This window comes from Aedes aegypti, chromosome 1 (genome assembly GCF_002204515.2).
Source record: "Aedes aegypti strain LVP_AGWG chromosome 1, AaegL5.0 Primary Assembly, whole genome shotgun sequence".
In the NCBI taxonomy this organism is placed as follows: domain Eukaryota; kingdom Metazoa; phylum Arthropoda; class Insecta; order Diptera; family Culicidae; genus Aedes; species Aedes aegypti.
The window spans coordinates 43,644,627-43,664,192 of record NC_035107.1 but is presented as its reverse complement, the minus strand read 5'-3'; the positions used below and the strand labels follow the sequence as shown (position 1 = coordinate 43,664,192).

The 19,566-nt window shown below is 37.8% G+C and overlaps 1 protein-coding gene across 7 annotated transcripts in view; it reads left to right on the top strand.

Annotated features, from left to right (window-relative positions):
- The window catches only part of LOC5573031, a 44,001-nt gene extending 30,836 nt beyond the window's left edge, over window positions 1-13,165 (top strand). For 4 of the 7 annotated variants that reach the window (XM_001654308.2, XM_001654311.2, XM_001654313.2 and 1 more), the window contains exon 5: window positions 12,009-13,165. In XM_001654308.2, the coding sequence (XP_001654358.1) occupies window positions 12,009-12,117 (109 nt within the window). In that variant the 3' untranslated portion in view covers window positions 12,118-13,165. Of the gene's footprint in view, window positions 1-9,870; window positions 9,904-12,008 lie in introns of all 7 variants that reach the window. The other 3 variants (XM_001654310.2, XM_021838651.1, XM_021838616.1) reach the window with 1 other exon arrangement.
- The last annotated feature ends 6,401 nt before the right edge of the window (window positions 13,166-19,566 follow it).

Genomic DNA, 19,566 nt, shown 5'->3' with positions numbered 1-19,566 from the left:
AAATACACCAATCAGTGGCAACGACTGCCCACCATAAGCTTTAAACACCATCTGCGCTTCCCGTCGTTGGTTCGATACAATCACTTTCTTATCCTTTAATTGCTCCCAGTTCGACTGACTGAGCAGATTGTATTTGGATCCTGAGTCTATCACAGCGTATGTGCTTACACCGCCAATCTCACACTGCACTTCTCCGTTACCATCAGGTGTGGTTAAATGGAAGACGTATTCCACATGCTCATCGACTATGTGCTTCACCGTGTGAGTTTCGTCATCTTTGCGATCAATTTTATTGCTGCGACCGATTCCTTGTGGTTGAATTTTCTCGTTTCCATCCGTTCTTGCGTGTTGACTGATCGGATACTTGGTGCGACACTTTTTAGCAAAATGGTCCTTGCCGCCGCACTTATTGCACACCTTCCGTTTTGCTGGGCATCTGTCATCTTTAGCGATATGTCCGAAGTACCCGCAGCGATGGCATTCAAGCTGCTTTAAATCACTGATTTTCCTCCTTTTTCCATAGGGTGTAGTGTCAATCCTGTTAACATCGACGTCTGGTTTTGATTCACTTCCACTAACAAAAGACTTTTCTTGCTGAGCAACAGTCTCAAAAATGTTTGCGATGCTCAACACTTCCTCAAGACTGGCATCTCCTCGTTTCAGCAAATCGCGGCGTAGCGTAGCTGACTGGCAGTTCTGAATGATCTGGTCTTTAATGTTCTCCTCTACCCTATCGCCAAAGCCGCAACGCTCTGCTTGGACTCGCACTCTGATAGTAAAGGCGTCAATATTCTCACCCGCTCGTTGTTTCATCTGCCGTAGCAAATGCCGCTCGTAGGTCGAATTCTCTTTCGGTAAGAAAAACTCGTTCAGCTTCGCTCTAGCCTCTTCGTAGCTCGTCATGTTCGGTGTATAATGTTCGATGTTCAGCAACGGACCACGCATCTCGGTTCCAGGTACTTCTGGTAGCGTATCAAATAGCTGCTGGACGTTCGATCCAGCGTAGTGCAACAACAAGTCCTTTTTCCATTCTTCATCATCAATTCGACTCGCGCGGATCATTGTCTCAAACGATCTTAACCACTTTCGCCACTCGATGCCCACATCGTCCGAGTGGGTGGCATAATCGAACGGTTGCAGCTGCAATCCGAGTGAGCGTATCATGTCTGAAAAAGATCCAAACACGGCAACTTCAGCATTTCCTTAAACACATCAGTTTTCAACTTTTTAGGTCTCAATAATTATTAATTAATCACGCTGTTTACATACTTTTTACGATTTGCAATTGCAGAACAGAAAAGGAACTGTAAACACGTCTTTCTTCAAAACAATAATTTCTGTCCAACTTTCTATCTCGTCGTCTTCGTGTCAAATCCTCTGTCAGTTTTCGTTTGCATCAGTATTGGTTACGTTTGCCCCAGTGAAAAATATACGGCTCGCTCACTGGCAGATCATGTGCATCGTACCTTTGTCGTCTTTTACCAATACTACCATATAGGCTGCTCACTTTGAGAATCATTGCACTTTTCTTTATAGAACAATCAGATGTTTTTTTTTTATCTCCGCATTGAAGCGACCATCTTGCAAACATTCCTTGCTCTTTCACAAAACATGTTTCGACTCACTGCATTTAAGCATCTGTACCATAACCAATAATTTGCTTCAACGCATATTAACTCATAATCCGACATAATGTTTCTGCATTTAAGCCAATTTCAATTTTGCTGATTAATCTTCAAAGCCTTTTTTTCCTCTTCCGAGTAAGTTCCAAATATAAGAATTTTGAAAATCAATTACTTACCAAATGAGCTGACCATTTTTTTTTATTCTCGTCGCCAAAATGTAGTATTTTCTTAAGCTGGAGTAAAACACGTGAAGTCAGGTTACTAGTTAGAATACGAATGCCCTTTATTGTCTCCTCGAGTATACTCTCCCCCATACATCTAACATGTACCCATAGTATATAAAATGGATGCTTTACCACAAGATCATTATTAAGGAGGTATTACATTAGTTTAGTTTAAAACATTACAAACTTCAGCTAACCAAAGTCAAAATCCAAGGTTGAAAGATTTTACCAGAAATATATTAAGAGACTACAGCTTCCCTTACAAATTCTACGGGGACATTTCTTCAACATTTTACCAAGGGTCTCTCTTGGGAGCAATTTACTAGACGTATTTTCAATCATTAATCAAAATTAATTTCATAAATAAATTTGCTCTTTTGGGCCCCAAAAGCTATTGTGGAAACTTGAGTGGAATCCGTAAGCTCTAAACTAGGTGAAGTTTGTTTGGAGAAAAACAACCAAATATATGGAAAATCGGACCTTATTATATTTTTGACTATAGATGCGGCTGTAGAGATTTAATTCCTTCCATTTTTCAATTGAAGGTTCTCCAGTCAATGTAGAAGAGACTACATTATTGAAAAACAAAAAAGTTATACACAGGCATACAGAAATTCGAGTTTTAACCGGGGTGAAACATGGAGGAAAAATAGTTGTTGACCGCTCTAAATAAAACAATAAAAAGTTAAATATAAAAAATAATACGAGTTTCATACTTTCAATAACTTATTCAACTCACAAAATATTGTCAAAATCGAAGTAATTTTGAAAATAATGTTACTTTTTTCTGCGAAGCTACCCGTTGCATCCCGGGAGAAATCTGAATACTAGTATTCTTGGGTTTTCTTTTTATTTCTAGCGTTACTTCTCGACTGAAACACAGCCTGATTCTCAGCTACTCTCAGTGTTCTTATGAGCACTTCCACAGTTATTAATCGAGAACTTTATTAGTCATTTGACAAGATTCTCGACCAGCAGGATTCGAACCCACAATTCTCAGTATGGTCTTGCTGTCTAGCTGCGAGTTTACCGCTACGGCTATCTGGGATCCAGTTTCACTAGGTATATTGTTTAAGTTTCTAAGCGGAAAGGCTTCCGGATTGTACCAGTCTCTTCGAAAAATTGTCCACGTTAAATTTACAGCACACTTTGGCCGAACTTTGGCGAACTTTTGTTGGTAAAATATCATTTCCCTTTTGAACTTCGGTATAAAGCTAATCTGGATGCACAATACGATGTGACGATGTGGGAGCATCAACATCATCAACACCGTCAACAAAGCCATATATTTGCTTAAAGAATGAATCCAACAGGCCATAAATAAAGAAATGTATCCTGTTGCCGAGATTCACTTCGTCTTTTTTCCTGCCGTTTCAATTATGTTTTCCGCATTCGAAAATTGTTCCAACGTCCATAAGCTTCAAAACTCAGAATACATTCTCAGAATGCTTCTATTAGATGCAGATCAGTAGTTCATTACAAAAAATGATGACATTGTGGGATATAGAATCCACTGCGATGGGAGGTAGCAAAATAATGGATCGCAGCAATCGGTTTAGACATGTTGGCATCCCTACTGTCACTTGCAGACTAGATGCATTCTGGGAGGGAGGCACCGATATTACACACGAAATATGACACAAAGTTATTTCAAACTGCAAGAAAACTCCAGCTTGCCAACTACAATCAAGGCAGACTTGATGAAAATCGCCAGTTTTGTTGTGTTCCTTCGATCGTTCTGGACAAACATGGAAAAAGGGCCAAAGTTTTTTATGCATTTCATTTTTGTTTTAAGTGGAAAAAGTAAAATGAAGCGTATTTGAATACTTTATATTCAATCAGAATAAAAGGTGCTATTGTGACATTACTTTTGAATAAGCATAAATAGCTTTTCAATCGATTTTTTGTCACATTTGATAAAGTGCAAACATATGTTTTAATGAATTACGCGCTTTTGTCATGTTTATCCATTGTTTTCGATCTGGGCTCACAGTGACAGTTCCAGACAGCAGAATCTCGGCTCACCTTGACGTACATAAATTTCGTATCGGTTTCTCCCTCCCAGGATGCATTCATACCTCACTCTCGAACCGACACTTGGCTGGGTAAGCTGTGTGAGCATTGCGTGGAGGGTGATTCCTTTCCCGTTGATAATCGAAACTCCACATTGGCGATCCTGCCAGTTTTCTGCTTTTCAGCAGAAAGATACCTGGCCTTTATTTTCATATTTAATGGGAGGAATCACCCTGCACCGTTGCTAAGTGAAAAAGACAAGGTGAAAAAAGCTGCTTGTGCAAATTTTGGTTCTGTGCTAAAGAAAAAGTGTAGTGATTAAAGTTTCCCACATACAAAACAAACCGAGAAGTTTCTATGGCGCATGTTGTAGAAAAGTGTTCAGAAAAGCTGCTGGTTGAGTCGATCTTGTTGTTTTGCTATAAGCAAATACCAGATCGCAAGCTTACAGCGTGTTGTTTGCCATGGGGAAAGAGGAACCCCGGCTATGTCCGCTGCCGAAAAGCTATAGTTCGTTGATCTTGTTGTTTTGATATATTCGAATGTCAGATCAGATGCTTACAGCGTGTTGTTTGCCTGGGGGAAGAAGTCCCGGCAATGTTCGCTACTGAAAAGCTAGAAATTATTGATCTTGTTGTTTTGCTACGTGCAAATGTCAGATCAGAAAACTTTAGCGTGTTGTTTGCCGTGGGAAAGAGGAAACCCGGCAATGTCCGCTTTCAAAAAGCTAATTTGTGATGATCTTGTTGTATTACTATGTGCAAATGTCAGAACACAGGATAAAAGCGTGTTGTTTGCCGTGGGTAAGTGGAGCCTCGGTAATGTCCGCTATTTAAAAGTAAGAATTTGTCGATCTCGTTGTTTTGCTATGTGCAAATGTCAGATCAGAAAAGACTTCAGCCTTGCTATTTGCCATGGGGAAAAGGAGCAAAACTGTCAATTGACGGAAAAATGAGAATGTATCGATTTAGTTGTTTACAAATGTCACATCAGAAGCTAAGAACGTATTGACTGATCCGCAAATATCCTAGTATTGCTTTATGTGGCATGTGACCACACAGTACCCTTTGAAGAAAAGAGGAAAAATTCAAGCATTATATTTGTGTTTTTGTACGAAATTTCAAATTCAATAACATTGAGCGTGTTGTTTATCAATGCTTACTGACAGAAGAGTTTGTATTTCTCAATTATGCTTTTTGCAAGTGTCAAAGAAAAATATCATCAATAGTTTACAAAAAAAGTATGTAGAAACCGCTGACGGGACAGCATATATAAATCGATAATTTCGTTTGAAATTTGAACAATGGATTCAGACTGCTGGATGAGCAGTACTTACTGGTTGTGGTTGTGAAGAATTTCTTTCTTACAACAAAAATAGCGTGGCTTGATGTACTGATTGTAAAAGTAATATTTTACAATCGATATTCTTATATATGCCAAATATAGAGAAAATGAAAGACAGACGTATGACCGCGTAGAATTTCAGAACCTATCATCTGATTTCAACGAGGTCTGTGTCCAAGGGGTGGATCACTTCTGATGCATCTGTTAAATTTCAATGCATTTAAATGCACACTCAGCAAATTGGCAATTCATGGCTTGCTCCAATGTTTATTTCCTATTCTTGTCAAAATGTCAAACTCATTGAGTGTTTCAGGGCGCTCAGGAAAAGCTACTGCTCTCCAAAAAAAAAAAAAACACTACCTGAGTTCCCTTGTATTGTAACCGGACTTGTCCTCCGTCCCGACTGATCTAGCGACTGATAGAGTGTGATACCATCCGATAACTGTACTCGTAGCCAGTGTGACGGTGCTATTTTCTGATGCCGATTGTAGTTAGAAAAGTCTTAATAATTTACTGCAAACCGGCAGCTGTGTAAGCATTTTAACGAAGCTTCAGACCAGCTCCAATTATTGTTTTTTTTTGGTGGCCGAAGTGAAGAAAATTCTAAAAACTTCACTTTCGGTCGGCTCAGGAATACGTGCTTCGAAGAAACCTCGGCCTGGCTGCTTGTGCCACTCCCCGGACCCATTGGAATTATCGAATATGGAATCAATATAATCCTAATCATTCCGCTTGAATATTCGAAACCCTTACCTCCCGTCAGTCTGTAAGCTAGACAGTGTAGTCGCAGGATGTCTAGAAACGAATTTTGTAGTGTCTGTTATTTCAACGACTTTTAGACACCAGTCCTGTTCCTTCATGTAATCCAAATAATGCGGTAATTAAACGCTTCTTCTTAGAAATGTACATTCTGCAAGGAAAACCGGATGCAATACTTAAGAGGGAGAATATCAATTTAAAGAGCCCATCGTCCCCAACATCCCCAACCGACATTGTTGGAAATAAGATAAGGGACAAAAAATGCAATTGTTTGTTTTTTTTTATTATTAATTAGCGAATCTATGCAGATTCTTTTTGCCACTGGTAAATAGGTTTCTTGGGAAGATGGTTCCGAGTACTTCTGATTAGTCCTCAGTGCAACAATGTATTCCTGTCACCCGGCAATTTATCTTTTCTCTACAATGTACGCATGGGCCGTTCTTGAAGAAAAAGTCCTTCTGATACATGCTTGATCTTCATGTCTAGCATCGTCAGGATTTTGAACTGATTTTATTTTCCGGTTTTAAAAAAGCTTGATTATCTGAAACGAATAAGTTTTGTTATTAATTAGTTGAAGAAAATCATTGTAGAGTACCGAATACAACAATTTCATAACAATCACAACAAACAATGACGTGTTGCTATAGCACTATACAATGGTATGGGCCTGTGCCAAGTTGATGTGAATACCAAAAAAATGCATTTGATGCAAATTGATGTACATCTGATGTGCACTGAACAAGTGATCCACCCCTTGTCTGTGTCGCATGATTGATTTTCACGCAAAGAAGGATCATGAAATAAAATATATGATGAAATTTGAAGGAATATTAAAAATCTCTAATGTTTCTGATGTATGAAGTATTGGTTAAATTAAAACATCGCAATAGACATAACAAAGATTTCTTCATGACAGCTAGTATTGAACAAGAATGACGAGAGGTTAGTATGACTGGTTGAATGGTCGGCCAGATTGAAACGAGTGATATTTGATACCAGATGACCAACATTACACGATGACTGTGAAGGTGTTCCCGACAACGCGGTGAAAAGCAGGATAGAAACAGGAAATGACTATTATACATCATGTCAGTGGATGGTTTTTTTTAACGACTTGAATTATTGTAAGACGAAAATAAAATAGAATGCAAAAGTATTCCTACAGTATAGAAAACAAAAAAAAATCGGCAAAAACGGGAATTTCTGTTAAAAAGATTTCTATTTATGAAATTTACAACGAGTATTATCATCTCAAATTAGATGTTAAAAGTACATCACAATGGTCCATGAGTTGATTGTTGCAATTGAATATTGAATATGGATGGTGTTGAATGGAATTCGTGAATTATCAAAATAATTGTATGAATAATCAAATACACAATGATCCAATTATATGCAGTACAAAAAAAAACATTCAATGAATGAAATAATCTAAATTCAATTAGAAAAAAGGTGTTTTAATTAAGAATTATTTTTATTCAAATATTTAGAGTTTTAATTTCCTTTTGTTTGAAAGAAATCAAATTTCATTAGAGCAGAGGGAGAATGTGGGATATAGAATCCACTGCGATGGGAGGTAGCAAAATAATGGATCGCAGCAATCGGTTTAGACATGTTGGCATGCCTACTGTCACTTGCAGACTAGATGCATTCATACCTCACTCTCGAACCGACACTTTGCTGGGTAAGCTGTGTGAGCATTGCGTGGAGGGTGATTCCTTTCCCGATGATAATCGAAACTCCACAGACATTTCAAAAGAATATCATATTCAACAAATCATTATATTCACATCGTTGAGTGATGAAAAAACTTGTTGAGCAACTATTTTAAGAATGATGGTTTTTTTCAAAGAATAAGTTATTCATTAAAGATAAATATTCCAGTCGAAATGCAAGATTTTTGCATAACGTCACAGGCACGTTCCCCGCCAATAGGAGAATTTATATCTGTTTACTTAAAAAAAAAAACTATTGATAAAATGTTATAAAATTTACACCATGCACTCCATTGTGCAAAAAGTTGCATTTATTATCAAATGATCTAACAATAAATCATTACACAGCGTAACAAAAATGACATTTTTGCGTGTCTCAAGGATCAAATTATGTGTCTCTAGTAGATTTGGGGCTGCTGAATCTGATGCCGTTCATAGAAATTTTCCAGCACGTCACAATTTTTAGCTATAGGTCGCCAAATTTGCATAAAACACTGGTTTTATTGATGTTTACATAAAAAAGCATACAAAATAGGACTTCAACTTTCATTTCAGATATTATTTGGTTGGAATTGCACGGTTAAATTTAGATTAAATCGATTTTTTCAACATACTAACAGTCTCCATACAAAATTCTTCTTTCCTCTTATATGGCGAAATACAATACTTTTCTAAACCAACAAAAATAACTTTTGTGCATCGAAAGTATTATGATCATTGATTATAAGTATTGTTATACACATGAAGTTTGAGTTCTGAGGCAAATTAAGCAAATAAATTGCCGTACAAGCTGGCAAAGTTGGCTGAAAGTTGGCATGCAAGTTGGCTGAAATAGTCAAATTAAGCATTTTCAACAGCTAATATCTCAAAAACTAGACGTGCTATGATATTTCTGAAAATGGCAATGGATTCAGCAATCCTTAATAAAGTTAATAGCGGTATTTTGGTGCTTGAGACAAAACCGCGTTCCACAGTGTTATTGAATAAACTTTTGACCAAATTTCCGGTAGAGCAAACGTCATTCGACCAAATGTCATTCGACAAAATGTTCTTAAGGTTCTCGACCAAATGTCCCTTCGACTAAATGTACGTTCGATCAAATGTCATTTGACCAAACGTCATTCGAAAAAAATCCATTCGACTAAGTGTCCTAAAGCCGAATGTAGCACGAAGCGAAGGGTTCTGTGAAGCAGTGTGTGGGATCCATCCTCCAATTGATGATTACTGTAATAATTAATAGATAAACAGGCCATGTATATATGCTGTCGATCATAATTGTCACAGATAGTGTGAAGTTGGAGATATTTTCCGTTTAGAATTTTTGGTTTCGTTATCAATTTCATATAAGTTACGCTTGTTATTTGCCACCTCGCCAGAGAGCCCAATGCAGGAAATTCGTTTCTCAGAATAATCATTTCTCAGAAGAAATAGGAAATCCTACTGTTTGATAGCACTCAACTGTCAAAATTCTTGACTACTCACCGAATCTTCATACGCCTTTTCACGAGACGTTTCAAATCAGCTGATTTTGAAGAATTTTGACAGTTTTTCTATGGAAATAACAGCCTCGTGTATGCACCTGAGAGAGACTCGCGAGAAGGAAAAATGTCAAAGTCATATGCAGCCCAGATTCCGCTGTCACGAGACGTCAAATGGCAGCCCGTCGTTTTTATTGCTAAAAAAAAGTCGAAAGTATTGTATTCTAAATAAAATATTATTTAAAACATCAATCAGCGGAGTAGTTTTTCCAAAGATGCTAATAAATCTAAGCACAAGACTAGATATCTATATGTCTATATACGTTTGCTGGCATGAAATTCCACTCAAAATGCCGTTTATTTATTTATTTACTTTTATTTATTTTATTTACTTTTTTTTGCTGTGAGAAAACAAACATAAACAGAATGCGGAGCATTCACTTCCTTGTTGGACTGACGTTGACCGAAAGCTTAAATAACTTCATACAAACATGTTTTCATTCTGAGAAAATCGACTTGTGTAAGATTGATCGTGCGTTGGTATTCGTGGCAGTTTGCTTGTAGAACGAACCTGTCACTTTGCCACCTGTCGCGGTTGCCAGAAACCTCGTTACGAAATACGAACAGCGTTGCCAGTTTTTGTATTATTTTTTATATTCTTCATAACTTAATAGCAACACGATTAACGACGTCCTGCATGTTCTATTTTCAGCGTATATAACGTTTTGAAGAAACTCCTCGAACGGTAAATAGCTGTCAATGTTCAAACTTTCGTTAAAAGTCCCTCCAGCCCATAACCGACAACGACAACGAAGTGATCGTCCATTTTCCATTATTTCACTCAGATCCAATATTGCGGTTTGTCATCAGGACAAAGATAAACTCTACAAAAGCCAATGAACAAACAACTTTCAGAGCTCATCAACTGTGTCGTGCCTATATGTACACCTCAATTCAAAAAGGGAACAACTTTTACGACAGAACAATCACTCACAGTAGAAGTTCCAACAACAGTATCATTTGATGAACAGTATATACGCAAACGCACAAAAAAAAAAGTTATTACAAACTCTTTCACCTGGTTTTTGCGGGAGGAAAATGTTGATGTAAAACTAAATCCTTCCAAGAAGGCGGAATGGGATTTACTCCTCTTTCACTCACGAAGTTTCAGTGTCGTATTTCCGCTGTTCCATTTCCCGTTTATTCACCTGATCGAAAGCCACACAGCTGCCATATCACGCTATGTACAGAGGGGGTTATTGTGCAATTTTCATGTATCTTGGGTTTTCTTTACGGGAAGTTGCTCTCGATCACGAGAAATAAACTAGTAACAACAGCAAAAAATAGTTTAATTTTTTATATTGTTTTTGAGAAATCGTATTGTAAAGTATTTCAAAATTGGTGAACAACGAAGTTAAAATAGAACTGTAATTGTAATTGTAACTGTAATTGTAAGATAATTAATAATAATAATCAAAACTTTACAATCATTCTTGATTAGAATTGCCTTCATCATCGTACTTGAGTATCATCGTAGTAGAAATGCATTGCTCATGTAACCAGCTAGAACTTTACTGCCAATAAACGCATAATTGTCCCATGTGAATAGAAAATCCATCAAACATGGGACTGGCATGCATATGGAAACGTCAAAATCCCATACAAAATCAAAACAGTGCAGAGGCCTATTTATCCTTCAACCACAGAGAACAGACGTTCATCTTTTCTTGTCAGCGTGTGTAAAGCTTGTACTGGTCATTTCAAAGTATGTCGTTATGCTCCTGTTACGTGGCGCTGTCGTCAGATTGAGAACGCTACAAATTTGCCGCTTTTTACACTTTGGCGCTAGTGTCGATATAAAAAATTGCCACTTGTCGCTAGCGTTGCTTTGTGTGCTAGGGCAAACGCTCCCTTAGTGGAGGTAGCTCCAATAGTGGAGGTAGTGTGTTTTGACATGTTTCGCGCTAATAAATGATTATGTGATATTTTTGTATTATGTACGATGCGAAAATGATACAAGTAATCGAATAATATTCATGAAATTTAACCGTAAAACTATTTAAAACAATTATTTTGCTTAATTTTTTTGCTCCTTTGCACCTATAGTGGTGCATCAGTACCCATAGTGGAGGGTCCCATAAGAAATCAATGGTTTGCGCCACTAAAGGAACCATCCTTAAAATATACCTCCACTAAAGGAACAGTGTTCCTATTATTGGTGCAAGGCTTTTTGCAGGGAAATTTCAAATGAATCGTGATTTTTATACATTTGAATGATAGAAGGATTTGAGATCTATCGAATGATACGTTAAAATCATATATTTCATGATCTTAACACCGTGTTTTAGCAGTTTTCCCTTAGGTGCACCACTAATGGTACACTTGCCCTAATGCATTTTGACGTTCACTAGTGGCATCGTGTTGTCGAAACGAGTTTGTATGTCGGGCTGTCTGCGTTGGCGGCGCTGATGGTTGATTCGAACCTTTACACATGGTTCAGATGAAATTTTGTTCGAGCCTCCATGTCTGTTCTCTGTGCTTCAACATAAGACCCTTTTCCAAACCAACCTACTGAGATCTCACTAGATTCGTGATCATCCACAGTATCATTATTCCCCATAACTTCTAAGAGGAACTATGAAAAACTGCAAAATACGATACCTCGAAAAATCAAAGATAGAAAATTCTTCAATTTTCACTAGCTTGTTTCACATAATCAAGAGCAACTTCCTGCTAAACGCAATCTAAGGTACATCAAAAGTGTATGATTACCCCCATTGGACATAGCGTAGCCATTCGATACAATATTAACTTTGTTTTTCTCATTTTTCTACTCTAACCAACCCGCAGATACCCATCACGTTACGGACTGTACCTGCGGGACAAACCGAGCCAGGTTGTGCTGCCACAGGAGCTGGAGTACGAACCGGACACAAAGCCAATCTTCTCACTGCATTAGGACGCTTCCTCCTCCAACTCGATGAACCCCAAAGTAGAAACAGTAGCCAAACCAAATGACCTACTAAAACGATAACCGTAACTGATGTAAAATCTTAAAAAAAAACAGGAACTCTCCCGCTAGAGGACGAACATTTTATTTTATTTCTTATTTAAATATTTACTAAGTTTTAAAAATAAACGTGTATCATATTTCTAGAAAAGAACGTCAAATTAAATGAAAGGAAAACATTTTTCTATTAACCCTCATATTCAATGTTCAATGAAAAATGTACCAGAAAAAATCGCACACAAATTAAACGTCGAAACCAGTATAAGCAACAGGGTATTATCGTGTAGCAAAAAATCAGTTGATCAAAAAGGATCAGCGAACAAAAAAAAAGATGTCAATCGACAACCATTCGATGTATACTTCCCCACACACAGTAGGCCCAAATGTATTATTTCTTTCCAATCTTTCAAAAAACTCATATCAACGATTCAAGCGAAACCCCATCTCGAATCGAAGTAGGCATCGCAGGGAAAACACACGCACACACACACAAACAAGCAACGTCAGATCAATGGAATGAGGGCACCCGGGCCTCATATCCAGTTCTCATTAAGCCAGGGAAAAGCAACCTATGATGAAAAGCCGCGTTCATTCGGAAAAAACGCAACAAAAAGAAATAAGTCCTGCAGGCACGTCATTTTTTCCGCGCGCACACACCTACAATGCGAGTCAATCGACAAGTAGCCATGAACACCCGCATGTGTGCGTTTCCATGGTGTTGCATCATCGCTTACTCTTCTCTCATCATGTTTTTAAAACATCCGTTGCTGTGATTGTAACCACGTAATTCCCGTGCTTGTCTTTATCGGAGGATGCGCTCTTATTGAAAACAATTTTAAATTTTCGTTCGAAACGATACGGTCAGGAACACAAAGAACCCACACTCACATATACATACATACAGACACTAGTAAGTGAGAGGATGACATAAGAAACTGAAACAGCTTAAAGCTACATGGAATCAATAAAAGATGTGCTCTTATTACGAGTGTTAAATACTTTGGGATTGACGTTAATAGTAATAAGAACGGAAAGAAATCCCTTGTCCAATAATGTGAAAATGATAATTTCCATCAGCTCTCCATCCATAAGCTTTGATCAGCGAGTACTTGCAATTCTCCCAGTTTGCAGTGAATGATACTTATACAAACCGATGCCAAATAGTTCTTTAGCAAGTCGGTTTTCACATTGTAAAATGAGATTAAGATCCTTTATTGGAAATAATGCAATCAAATCATTACTTACCGTTGCAAATTTTCGTCCTATCCATTTTTATTTCGGTCGCAATCAGTTTTGATTCGTTTTTCTTCTTCTTCTTCTTATTCTTCTTCTTCTTCTTCTTGGTATAACGTCTCCACTGGGACAGAGCCTGTTTCTCAGCTTAGTGTTCTTATGAGCACTTCCACAGTTATTAACTGAGAGCTTTGTTGCGTTGCGTTGCATGGTAACAGAGTATTTCGTAGATTGCATACTGGCATGTTTGTTACTTCACCACTCTTATTCCAATTGCTAATGGAAAACTATTTTGGATGAAATAGCCATCCAATCAAAAGTCAGAGATGAAAAGACATGAGAATTTCCATTGCCGGCATAATGATGATATGACACCTACTTGAAGAGAGGCCTGCGACTCACCGCCCAAGTAACATTAGTAGCTGAACAATGGTTTTTTAAACCGAAATAAGCTTAAAAGTGATTTGTTCAGCTCTTATTCAGCAAAAATGTTTGTTGGGCGACGCCCTCATAGATGTCAAAGAGTTGGGTGATTGGAAGGGTAATGGTCTAGGATTCACTATGAGCGAGTGATGCGACCGAATTGATATTTAGTGTATGTGTAATGTACTTTTTTGGACTTGGATAAGGGTGAGAATGCAACATTTCTATCATCGATGGGAGTGACGCAGCTAAGAAAGTTATTGTCCTTGCGCGTTTGTCATCGAAGGATGGGGTAAAGGTATTTACACCTTGAGTTCTAGCTAAAAGCTTTGGTTTTAGCGCCATTACTCGCTCTCTGAAACGAGGAGATATGTTTATTCTGGCCCATGATACAAAGAGCCCAGAAAATAAGCATTTTAATCGGAACAAACTCACCAAATCCGTTTGTCGGTCTAAAGATCAGCAGCTGCTTCCACAAAAATATAATCATTTTGTTTAGAAATTGAATGCATATCCTCTAGACGGTTTCGTATCTCAATAGAACTACGACATACGAGTTTAAATAATTTCTGTCGTCAAAACACACACACAATTTGAGGACCAACTCTTCACACAACTATGCGCAGCACAATGGTCATTATTGAATGCGGTTGTCACTTGAAGTGCACTTTTAAATAAATCACTTAGCTGGAGCTATCAAATCAATCAAAACTTATATGGTTTTCGATCACTAATAACAAACTAAATAAAATCCGGGTGGCGTAGCACCGGCCGAAACATCATCGGAATCGCGAGAAAATTCAACACGCAGAACACGAAAAAAAAAACGTGACAGACAGTTGAAAACACAACCGTTCGCGGCGCGGCCTACTACGTTTCGCGTTATTTTTGAGCGACTTTGTTTTACAAAAGACGGATTTCACGCCAACCAGTCCTGTCGTCGTAACATTTGAGCTTCTTAGTCGTTTCCATTTGAGGGGGGCGTTGCTATAGCCTCAGGCGTTAATGTGGGTGTCTCATAATCGAAATTATCACAAATACTTAAACATGTATTCCAAACACACAAGAACAAACTAAAATGTGGAATGACGGGGTTTGTGGTCTAATGGCTACCGCTTCTGGTCCATAAGCAGAAGGTCATGCGTTCAATCCCAGGCCCGTTCCTTTCTTCGTACTTTGTATATTTGCTTCTATCTTCCGTTCTTAATCTATCATACTCAAACTATTCGTTCATAGCAAACGCTATGACTTGCCTTACGCCTGATTCATAGGTAGTCTGCTAACCACAAAAGCAAACCCTCTGCCATGCCTTTCCCCCAATCTATACACTCCCGCATGAACTGGCGTAGATGCTGTCGGACTCCACGGTCTACAGTGGGCCAGTATTAGTGCAACATTATTTCCTCCCCCTTCCCCTCATTGGTGTGCATTCTGACGTGGCAGGCGCCTTTGTTGCCTAAAGCTAAGTATGCTGTTTCGCTCAAGAAAAGTAAAGAAATTCCTTGACTGAAAGGGTCAAGAAATTTCCTACAGAGAGCTTCCTTTGAAGTGACATTTCTTCTCAACTGCGTACTGCGATCAGAAAAAAGTGATTTTCTTGACCATTTCTTGGGAGAAATTTTCCACGCATCGAGATAGGCGATTCCTTTTCTTGTCAGTAGCAAACCGGCCTTAAAAATAGAAGATCACCAGCACTTATACACTGAGGATGTCTGTTAGTCCCAAGCAGTAATTCGGTTGGTGGTTCCTTGTGTAAGTGCAGCTGATCTGGTTATACTAGAGTAGCATCCACGGGCGGCCAATCAAGCTCAAGCTCAAGCTCAATTTCAACTAAAATGTGGAACGAAGAGACCAAATACATGAGCATTGTTCTATTTAAAAAAGTTTGTGTTAAACGTAAACTACTATTTTGTACATGAAATTACTTGAGCTACAATTGGTACGCATATTTCAGTAATTTACCCTCGTAGTGTAAAAGTCATCTCTAGGACTTTTCTTCATTTTTATATATCTATTTTTAATACTGCTTCTATTGGTTGATCCACTACTGGAACACGATGGGGATGGAAGAGAACTATTTTTTTGCGAGAACCTTATAACCTTATTGCTTAGCACAGGGTGGCCAACAAATGTACATTTTGAAATTCGCGCTTTTGTCCCGGTTTTTTATTTTGTCAATCATACCTTCAACTCAATTTAAAACTCTAAACTTTTTTCATGAAAATCAAGGGACCTCTAGAGCAAATAAGTTTAAAGTAAAAATCGACAAATTAGCTTCCCTGCAAAATTTTTAGCTAGCTAGCATACCACGGTTCTACCAATATGAATTAACCATGACAGATCACCTCTAGTTTTGGCCTACTCTAGCGAACTAAAAAAATGGAATTCTAACGATATGTGCCGATGGCAGCCGGGTTTCTCAACCATAACAGACGCAACTTTCTTAGAGATTTTTGAGATTTGGTTTTTAGAATGTTTGATTGTGTTTGAACGTGAAGTAATATATAAAGCAGACTTTGAAGAACAATATGATTTAAAAAAAATCGGGAACTTTTGCTTACAAACAAAATTTGAGGTTTCTTAAAGCAAGGCATCTAGAAAGTTTGAACGTTTTTTGGGAGTGGTTTTCAAACTTCAGCCAAATATATGGCTTAATTTTAAAGTCAATTGTCGTTCCAAAAAAGTGTGCAAAACAATTGACCATTGCTTTGGATTTAAGATTCTACCCTATTACCCCGAATCCATTACACCGAATTCCATTTACGCGAACGCCATTACCCAAAATTACAAAACTCCAAACGACCCATCACCCCGAATGACATTACCCCGAATTCCAATACCATGGAAAAATGTCATCGATATCATCATGTCAAGATTATTTCAAATTCGGGGAAATGGCATTCGGGGTAATGGGGTAGAATCTTTTACAGGTGTCTTTCAAACTAATTTCATCAAATAAAAAATAAAAAATCTGGTTTTGATGCATTTGATGCTTTCGTCACTATTATCTGCAAAATATTGGCCCTTAATGAATAATTATATTAACTAACATATGGTCGAAACTTAATTTTGAGATATTTAATTCAAAATCCGTAAACTGTTCACTATGTATTTTATGTTTTGATGCTTTTTTCAGCTTCAAACTTTCATATATCTCATCAAACTTCAGGAGTCGCTTGATATAATTTGATCGATATTGATTCAGTCATGCTAGAGTTAACGTAACGATTTCAACATAATTTTGCTTTCCACGTGGAAAAGGTAATTGATACCAGAGGGATACCAGAATATCAGAACTTATTGGTACAGGGCGTTAAGATGCTCCATGGTGTTTATACTGCTCAAAAATGTCGATTGATATCCAACAGAACGTTGGGATGCACCTGATCTATGTGAACTAAGGTCAAGGGCGTTTTACAAGGCATTAAGGCATGTATGATGAATACATGAAACAAGATCAAGTTGCTCCTGGAAGTGAATACAGCTCAACAATTTCGGTTGATATCATACAGGGCGTTAAGATGCAGCTGATCTACGTATGATACGGTCAAATTACTCCAGGGCGTATCTACGCTATCTACGTTTAGAATTTGGAACTGATGGCACACAGAGCATTGTGATGCACCTGATATACATAGGATAAAGTCAAATTACACAAACTTACATTTCGCAAAGATCTGTGTGGAATAAAATAAAAGTTCTCCAGGGCATTGATATTGTTTGATCGAATGATGACATATAGGGCGTTGAGATTCATGCGATCTACATAACATAAGGTCGAATTACTCCAGGATGTTGAAACAGCTCGCGTTGCAGGGCGTTAAGATGTACTTGATCTACATAGTATAAGTCAAATTACTTCAGTGCGATTATAAAGTTAAGAGATGATCTAGATCGCTTAGATCTATGTGGAATAAGTGCGTTGATACAGCTGGATCAATTGATGTTTTACAGGGCGTTAGGATGGACCTGAACTACGTGGAATAATGTCAAATTACTCCCTGGCGTTTATAAAGCTTGGTATTTTCAACTGTTGTCCTACAGGGTGTTAAGATGCACCTGATCTACATGCGGAAAAGCCAAAATACTACAGGGCGTTGATACAGCTCGGGAATTACGATAGATTTTCTACAGGGCGTAAGTTTACTCCAGATCTCGCAAAGATCTATGTGAGATAAACTCAAATTACTCCAGGGTGTTGATATAGCTTGATCGATTGGTGTCATTTTGGGCCTTAAGATGCATCTGATCTACATGAAAAATCTAAATACTACAGTGTGCTGATAAAGCTTCGAGTTTTCAATGATGTCCTCCAGGGCGTTGAGATAGACTTCATCTATATATGATAAGGTCAAAATACTCCAGGGCGTTCAAACTGCTTGGAAATTGTGATTGATTGTGATTGATCTACAGGGCGTGGAGATGCTCCAGATCTAGCAAAGATCTGTGTGGAATAAACTCAATTTACTTTAGGGTGATGGTACAGCTTAATTGATTTATGTTATACAAGGCGTTAAGATGTAACTGATCTACGTGAAATAATGTCAAATTACTCCAGGGTGTTGAAAAGCTTGTAATTTTTATTTGATACCCTATAGGGCGTAAGATACACTTGACATACATAGGATAAAGTCAAATTACTCAACGGTGATGATACAGCTCGGAGATGCCCCAAGTATCGCAAAGATATATGCGAAATATAGTTACTTCAGGGCGTTTATACAGCTGGATCGATTGATGTCATACAGGGTGTTAAGATGCATCTGATCTACGTGAAATAATGTCAAAATACTCCAGTGCGTTAATAACTCTCGGATTTTTTAATTGATGTCTCACAGGGCGTTGAGATGCATTTGATCTACAAAGGATAAAGTAAAAAAAACGCCAGGGTGTTAGGCATTGATACAGCTCGAAAATTTCGATAGATTCTCTCCAGAGCGTAACGATGCTCCAGGTCTCGCAAAGATCTATGTGGAATAAACTCAAATTACTCCAGGGTGTTGAAAAATCTTAATAGATACATCTGATCTACGAGGAATAAGGTCAAAATACTTCAGGGTGTTGATAAAGCTTGTAATTTGCATTTGACGTTTACAGGGCGTGAAGGTGCACCTGATCTACATGAAATAAAGTCAAGTTATTCCAGGGCGTTGATTAAGCTTGAAATTTACTATTGATTTGATACAGGGTGTTGAGATACATCTGATCTACAAACTACCTTAGGGCGTTTATATAGCTTGGAATTATTAAATAATACCCTACAGGGCGTTAGGTTGCATTTGATCTACATTAAGAAAAGTCAAATTACTTCCGGTCGATGATACAGTTTGAATTTTCAATTGAATTCCTACAGGGCGGTAAGAAAAAATCTGAAAAAAGCTTCTTAGTCGTCGACTAAGCGTGACTAAGCAGGACGACAGGGCTGACGCCAACTCGACAAGGGATTGGCAGCACCCCTTCAGAATTCAATTAAACTTTCTGGGTGTGAAGACTATGTGAAACTAAGATACTTTGCGTACTTTGTTTTTTCAAAATCGATCTAGACTAACATTTGGAAAGGGTGAAAGTTTTTTTTTACTTTTTTTATAAACCCGTATAACTTGCAAACGGTAAGACCTACAAAAAAGTTTTGTATGGAGGACTGTCGTGAAATTTCCTGACGTTTTAGAAAAAATATTAAAAATATAAAAACACATTTTCTACACTGAAAAAAAAAATATTCAAAACTTTAAAGTCGATTTA